This window comes from Labrus mixtus, chromosome 16 (genome assembly GCF_963584025.1).
Source record: "Labrus mixtus chromosome 16, fLabMix1.1, whole genome shotgun sequence".
NCBI lineage: Eukaryota > Metazoa > Chordata > Actinopteri > Labriformes > Labridae > Labrus > Labrus mixtus.
This window is the reverse complement of record NC_083627.1, coordinates 189,908-197,407: the sequence shown is the minus strand read 5'-3', so window position 1 is coordinate 197,407 and position 7,500 is coordinate 189,908. Positions and strand designations below refer to the sequence as shown.

Genomic DNA, 7,500 nt, shown 5'->3' with positions numbered 1-7,500 from the left:
CTCTCACATGCAGTCACACACACACACACACACATTCACACACACACACACACACACACACACATTCACACACACATTCACACACACACACACACACACACATTCACACACACACACAGACACACACTCTGAGAAGAGGTTCATCTGGACTGACTGATTCTTCTTCTGTGGTTTCCAGCGTGGACAGGAAGAACAACGTGCACTACCTGATCAAGTGGAGAGAGCTGGCGTACGACCAGGCCACCTGGGAGGCCGATGACATGGACGTCCCTGAGTTTGACGTCTTCAAGGTTCAGTACTGGAACCACAGGTGAGACTCAGGTAGAGCCTTTAAAGAACCTGCAGGGTGTGTGGAGTTCTGCCGTGCTGACTCAGCGTGTGTGTGTTTTCAGAGAGCTGATGATGGGCGACGAGGGGAAACCCGGGAAGAAGATAAAGGTGAAAGGTCGAGTGAAGCGACCCGACAGGCCGCCAGAGAACCCCGTGGTCGACGTGAGTCTTTTTAAATAACCACCAACTTCACTGAAGATAATCACCGCACAGCGTTTAGCGAGGACTCTTATACGACCCAGTTCCACATCTTCACTGAGTCTGACCTGTTGCCAAGCAACACAAACATTCTCCTGCATCCTCACTACTTATGTCGTTTCCATGGTTACCACAGACCCGTGTCCTGTTGCAGCACCGTGTCCTAGTGACGCTTAATGTTGTGTTGGACACGCCCCCTTTCCGCTTGTAAACATTACGACTAGTGTCAGATAATAACAGCGACCTCTAGTGGTGAGATCTGTAACTACAACATGAAGTGACTTAACCCTCCGCTCCTCCGAGTCATCACACCTTTATAACACTATCACCATGACAACCGGTGTTTCACTCTCTAGGAGCTAGGTGTGAGATTAGAGGAGCGATCTCTCCGCTGGTTACGCACCTGAAATGTTAGCAGAGCGTAAACTCCGCCTCTAAACTACGACTGAACTCGCTCAGAGCTGCAGATACTCAACGTGTTGTGTTTTCAGAGGAACCAGCTTATTAAACATCTCTCTCTCTCGTTTCCTTACCTCCTCTCTCTCTCTCGTTTCCTTACCTCCTCTCTCTCTCTCTCTCTCTCTCTCGTTTCCTTACCTCCTCTCTCTCTCTCTCTCTCTCTCGTTTCCTTACCTCCTCTCTCTCTCTCTCTCTCTCTCGTTTCCTTACCTCCTCTCTCTCTCTCGTTTCCTTACCTCCTCTCTCTCTCTCTCTCTCGTTTCCTTACCTCCTCTCTCTCTCTCTCTCGTTTCCTTACCTCCTCTCTCTCTCTCGTTTCCTTACCTCTTCTCTCTCTCTCTCTCTCTCGTTTCCTTACCTCCTCTCTCTCTCTCTCTCGTTTCCTTACCTCCTCTCTCTCTCTCGTTTCCTTACCTCCTCTCTCTCTCTCTCTCTCTCTCGTTTCCTTACCTCCTCTCTCTCTCTCTCTCTCTCGTTTCCTTACCTCCTCTCTCTCTCTCTCTCGTTTCCTTACCTCCTCTCTCTCTCTCTCTCTCTCTTGTTTCCTTACCTCCTCTCTCTCTCTCTCTCGTTTCCTTACCTCCTCTCTCTCTCTCTCGTTTCCTTACCTCCTCTCTCTCTCTCTCTCTCTTGTTTCCTTACCTCCTCTCTCTCTCTCTCTCTCGTTTCCTTACCTCCTCTCTCTCTCTCTCTCTCTCGTTTCCTTACCTCCTCTCTCTCTCTCTCTCTCTCTCTCTCTCTCGTTTCCTTACCTCCTCTCTCTCTCTCTCTCTCTCTCTCTCGTTTCCTTACCTCCTCTCTCTCTCTCTCTCGTTTCCTTACCTCCTCTCTCTCTCTCTCTCTCTTGTTTCCTTACCTCCTCTCTCTCTCTCGTTTCCTTACCTCCTCTCTCTCTCTCTCTCTCGTTTCCTTACCTCCTCTCTCTCTCTCTCTCGTTTCCTTACCTCCTCTCTCTCTCTCTCTCTCTCGTTTCCTTACCTCCTCTCTCTCTCTCTCTCGTTTCCTTACCTCCTCTCTCTCTCTCTCTCGTTTCCTTACCTCCTCTCTCTCTCTCGTTTCCTTACCTCCTCTCTCTCTCGTTTCCTTACCTCCTCTCTCTCTCTCTCTCTCTCTCTCGTTTCCTTACCTCCTCTCTCTCTCTCTCTCTTGTTTCCTTACCTCCTCTCTCTCTCTCTCGTTTCCTTACCTCCTCTCTCTCTCTCTCTCTTGTTTCCTTACCTCCTCTCTCTCTCTCTCTCGTTTCCTTACCTCCTCTCTCTCTCTCTCTCTTGTTTCCTTACCTCCTCTCTCTCTCTCTCTCGTTTCCTTACCTCCTCTCTCTCTCTCTCTCGTTTCTTTACCTCCTCTCTCTCTCTCTCTCTCTCTCTCGTTTCCTTACCTCCTCTCTCTCTCTCTCTCTCTCTCTTGTTTCCTTACCTCCTCTCTCTCTCTCTCTCGTTTCCTTACCTCCTCTCTCTCTCTCTCTCTCGTTTCCTTACCTCCTCTCTCTCTCTCTCTCTCTCTCGTTTCCTTACCTCCTCTCTCTCTCTCTCTCGTTTCCTTACCTCCTCTCTCTCTCTCTCTCGTTTCCTTACCTCCTCTCTCTCTCTCTCTCTCTCTCTCGTTTCCTTACCTCCTCTCTCTCTCTCTCTCTCTCTCTCCAGCCGACGATAAAGTTTGACCGTCAGCCCGAGTACCTGGACAGCACGGGGGGGACGCTGCACCCATACCAGCTGGAGGGTCTGAACTGGCTGCGCTTCTCGTGGGCTCAGGGCACCGACACCATCCTCGCCGACGAGATGGGTTTGGGAAAGACGGTGCAGACCGCCGTCTTCCTCTACTCGCTGTATAAAGAGGTGAGACGGCGTTGAGTTCTTAAAGTCTTCTGAAGCTCCTCCTTTCATTTTTACATTAATTTTAAATTAATTAATTTGACCTTCTTATTTAAATTGTGTATTTCTTGCTTGCCCGGAGCAGCAGAGCCTCCCTCTCTGTCTCCATGAAGCTGTCCTCCTATTGGCTGGCAGCCATTTTGTATGAGTCAGGTGAAATCTGACGGCATCGAGTTCAATCTAAGAGTAAACATTCACAGACGTGAATCACGTGTGCAGCTGCTGCCACCTACAGGCGGGAGGCCAGAATGCACTCGCTGTCAGAGCAGCTGGAGGTCATTTTTAAAGTCTCATCTTTCTAACTCGCTTTGTGACTCCGCCTCTTCACTGACAGATTTAATTTATTTACAAGTTTAAATGTCGTCCTGCTAAGAAGGTCACGGTGGTACCGCTTCACAACCAGGCGCCGTTTCTAACAGTTTAACAGCGTTAATGCACCGTGGTGTTCCACTTCCTTGATGAAACGTTTGACCGTGTGTCTGACTCTCTCTCCTCTCCAGGGTCACTCCAAGGGGCCGTTCCTGGTCAGCGCCCCGCTCTCCACCATCATCAACTGGGAGAGAGAGTTTGAGATGTGGGCGCCCGGCATGTACGTGGTCACCTACGTCGGAGACAAAGACAGCAGAGCCGTCATCCGAGAGAACGAGTTCTCCTTCGAGGACAACGCCATCCGGGGCGGGAAGAAGGCGTCCAGGATGAAGGTGAGAAGAGGACGTAAAAGAAAAACATCTCAAAACGTGTCAGTTCTTCATCTGACTCGTAGATTTGACTGTTTTTCTGTTCATTCAACAGAAAGACTCGTCGATCAAGTTCCACGTCCTGCTGACCTCCTACGAGCTCATCACCATCGACACGGCGGTGCTGGGCTCCATCGACTGGGCGTGCCTGGTGGTGGACGAGGCCCACAGACTGAAGAACAACCAGTCCAAGGTGAGGACGCTCAGTCACACACAGGAGGGGATAACTGTCCTCCAGGACATGTAGTGAAGTCAGAAGTTTAACCACCCGACTCGTTGGATTTAAAACACAAACCACTTCCTGTTGTTAACTTCCTGCTTCCTCCTGCTGTAGTTTTTCCGGGTGTTGAACAACTACCCTCTGCAGCACAAACTGCTGCTGACTGGAACTCCTCTGCAGAACAACCTGGAGGAGCTCTTCCACCTGCTCAACTTCCTCACCCCGGAGAGGTTCAGGTAGGTGCTCACCCGCCGCACGCTGCACGCCATCAGAAACACTCTGAGGTCGTCGAGCTAGCTAGATAGATAGATTAACCTGAAAAAAAAGATTTAAAGAATACCCCGAGATGAATCAAACTTAAACTGTGCAATTAAAAATAGATTTATACAAGAAATGTACATAACCCGTGCAGGGATAAAAATATGTGAGATTTAAACAAGAACCTTTAAAAAAACAAAATCTGTAATTAGACCTGAAAATAATAAAAAGTGTTGACGTTCTGAAGTTGTTTCTATATGTACAGCGATGTTTAAAAACAGACAGTGCAAACATTAAAGGTGTGATGTAAATGAGGGGTTAGCTGAAGCCTCACAGACCGCTCTCCTCTCTGTCCGCAGTAAACTGGAGATCTTCCTGGAGGAGTTCGCCGACATCGCCAAGGAGGACCAGATCAAGAAGCTGCACGACATGCTGGGTCCTCACATGCTCAGGAGGCTGAAGGCCGACGTCTTCAAACACATGCCCTCCAAGACGGAGCTGATCGTCAGAGTGGAGCTCAGCCCCATGCAGAAGTGAGTGAGGAGGGGGTCACTTACACTCAGCTGTTTGATCATGAGGGGGCTTTAGAAAGAGGGTAAACGTGTGTGTGTGTGTGTGTGTGTCCCCCCCGCAGGAAGTACTACAAATTCATCCTGACGAGGAACTTCGAGGCTCTGAACACCAGAGGAGGAGGAAACCAGGTGTCTCTGCTCAACGTCGTCATGGACCTCAAGAAATGCTGCAACCACCCCTACCTCTTCCCCGCCGCTGCTATCGTAAGAACCCAAACATCTGACAGCGTGGGGAGGAGACAGAGACCTTTTCAAAATAAAGTTAAGTCTCTAAACTGAAGTGTTTGTTCCCAACAGGAAGCTCCAAAGATGCCCAACGGGATGTACGACGGCAGCGCTCTCACAAAGGCTGCTGGGAAACTTCTGTTACTGCAGAAGATGATGAGGAAGCTGAAAGATGGAGGACACCGAGTGCTCGTCTTCTCTCAGGTAGGAGACAAACACCTCTTCCTCCTCTTCCTCCTCCTCTTACTCCTCTTACTCTTCCTCTTCTCCTCCTCTTCTTCCTCTTCTCTCCTCCTCCTCTTCTTCCTCTTACTCTTCCTCCTCCTCTTACTCCTCTTACTCCTCCTCCTCCTCCTCTTCTTCCTCTTCTCTCCTCCTCCTCCTCCTCTTCTTCCTCTTCTCTCCTCCTCCTCTTACTCTTCCTCTTCTCTCCTCCTCCTCTTACTCTTCCTCTTCTCTCCTCCTCCTCTTACTCTTCCTCTTCTCTCCTCCTCCTCTTCCTCTTACTCCTCTTACTCTTCCTCCTCCTCTTCCTCTTCTCTCCTCCTCCTCTTACTCTTCCTCTTACTCCTCTTACTCTTACTCTTCCTCTTCTCTCCTCCTCCTCTTACTCTTCCTCTTACTCTTCCTCTTACTCTTCCTCTTACTCTTCCTCTTCTCTCCTCCTCCTCTTCCTCTTACTCCTCTTACTCTTACTCTTCCTCTTCTCTCCTCCTCCTCGTCCTCCTCTTACTCTTCCTCCTCCTCCTCTTCTTCCTCTTCTCTCCTCCTCCTCCTCCTCTTCTTCCTCTTCTCTCCTCCTCCTCTTACTCTTCCTCTTCTCTCCTCCTCCTCTTCCTCTTCCTCTTACTCCTCTTCCTCTTACTCCTCTTACTCTTCCTCCTCCTCTTCTTCCTCTTCTCTCCTCCTCCTCTTACTCTTCCTCCTCCTCTTACTCTTACTCTTCCTCTTCTCTCCTCCTCCTCTTCCTCCTCTTACTCTTCCTCCTCCTCCTCCTCCTCCTCCTCTTCTTCCTCTTCTCTCCTCCTCCTCTTACTCTTCCTCTTCTCTCCTCCTCCTCTTACTCTTCCTCTTCTCTCCTCCTCCTCTTACTCTTCCTCTTCTCTCCTCCTCCTCTTCCTCCTCTTACTCTTCCTCCTCCTCTTACTCTTACTCTTCCTCTTCTCTCCTCCTCCTCTTCCTCCTCTTACTCTTCCTCCTCCTCCTCCTCTTCTTCCTCTTCTCTCCTCCTCCTCTTACTCTTCCTCTTCTCTCCTCCTCCTCTTACTCTTCCTCTTCTCTCCTCCTCCTCTTCCTCCTCTTACTCTTCCTCCTCCTCTTACTCTTACTCTTCCTCTTCTCTCCTCCTCCTCCTCTTACTCTTCCTCTTCTCTCCTCCTCCTCTTCCTCCTCTTACTCTTCCTCCTCCTCTTACTCTTACTCTTCCTCTTCTCTCCTCCTCCTCTTCCTCCTCTTACTCTTCCTCCTCCTCCTCCTCTTCTTCCTCTTCTCTCTTCTTCCTCTTCTCTCCTCCTCCTCTTACTCTTCCTCTTCTCTCCTCCTCCTCTTCCTCCTCTTACTCTTCCTCCTCCTCTTACTCTTACTCTTCCTCTTCTCTCCTCCTCCTCTTCCTCCTCTTACTCTTCCTCCTCCTCCTCCTCTTCTTCCTCTTCTCTCTTCTTCCTCTTCTCTCCTCCTCCTCTTACTCTTACTCTTCTCTCCTCCTCCTCTTACTCTTCCTCTTACTCTTCCTCTTCTCTCCTCCTCCTCCTCTTACTCTTCCTCTTACTCCTCTTCCTCTTCTCTCCTCCTCCTCTTCCTCCTCTTACTCTTCCTCCTCCTCTTACTCTTACTCTTCCTCTCCTCTTCCTCCTCTTACTCTTACTCTTCCTCTTCTCTCCTCCTCTTACTCTTCCTCTTCTCTCCTCCTCCTCCTCTTACTCTTCCTCTTCCTCCTCTTCCTCTTCTCTCCTCCTCCTCCTCCTCCTCTTCCTCTTACTCTTCCTCCTCCTCTTACTCTTACTCTTCCTCTCCTCTTCCTCCTCTTACTCTTCCTCCTCCTCTTACTCTTACTCTTCCTCTTCTCTCCTCCTCTTACTCTTCCTCTTCCTCCTCCTCCTCCTCTTACTCTTACTCTTCCTCTTCCTCCTCTTACTCTTCCTCCTCCTCTTACTCTTACTCTTCCTCTCCTCTTCCTCCTCTTACTCTTCCTCTTCCTCCTCCTCTTACTCTTACTCTTCCTCTTCTCTCCTCCTCTTACTCTTCCTCTTCTCTCCTCCTCCTCCTCTTACTCTTCTTCTTCCTCTTACTCCTCTTACTCTTCCTCTCCTCTTCCTCCTCTTACTCTTCCTCCTCCTCTTACTCTTACTCTTCCTCTTCTCTCCTCCTCTTACTCTTCCTCTTCTCTCCTCCTCCTCCTCTTACTCTTCTTCTTCCTCTTACTCCTCTTACTCTTCCTCCTCCTCTTACTCTTCCTCTTCTCTCCTCCTCCTCCTCTTCCTCCTCCTCTTCTCTCCTCCTCCTCGTCCTCTTCTAATGACGTCGTCTCTGTGTTTGTATTTAGATGACGAAGATGTTGGACTTGCTCGAGGACTTCCTGGAGAACGAGGGCTACAAGTACGAGAGGATCGATGGAGGGATCACAGGAGGGA

At 49.7% G+C, this 7,500-nt stretch overlaps 2 protein-coding genes across 6 annotated transcripts in view; one reads left to right on the top strand and one right to left on the bottom strand.

Annotated features, from left to right (window-relative positions):
• Window positions 1–7,500, bottom strand: part of mllt11 (MLLT11 transcription factor 7 cofactor) — a 163,128-nt gene that overhangs the window by 47,778 nt on the left and 107,850 nt on the right. The window lies entirely within an intron of this gene.
• Window positions 1–7,500, top strand: part of chd4a (chromodomain helicase DNA binding protein 4a) — a 42,654-nt gene that overhangs the window by 14,125 nt on the left and 21,029 nt on the right. For all 5 annotated transcript variants that reach the window (XM_061059629.1, XM_061059632.1, XM_061059630.1 and 2 more), the window contains exons 12-21: window positions 179–310; window positions 393–492; window positions 2,631–2,822; window positions 3,359–3,559; window positions 3,651–3,788; window positions 3,930–4,051; window positions 4,433–4,606; window positions 4,708–4,849; window positions 4,943–5,074; window positions 7,413–7,500. The exon at window positions 7,413–7,500 is cut by the window's right edge and continues 30 nt beyond it. In XM_061059629.1, the coding sequence (XP_060915612.1) occupies window positions 179–310; window positions 393–492; window positions 2,631–2,822; window positions 3,359–3,559; window positions 3,651–3,788; window positions 3,930–4,051; window positions 4,433–4,606; window positions 4,708–4,849; window positions 4,943–5,074; window positions 7,413–7,500 (1,421 nt within the window). The remainder of the gene's footprint in view (window positions 1–178; window positions 311–392; window positions 493–2,630; window positions 2,823–3,358; window positions 3,560–3,650; window positions 3,789–3,929; window positions 4,052–4,432; window positions 4,607–4,707; window positions 4,850–4,942; window positions 5,075–7,412) is intronic.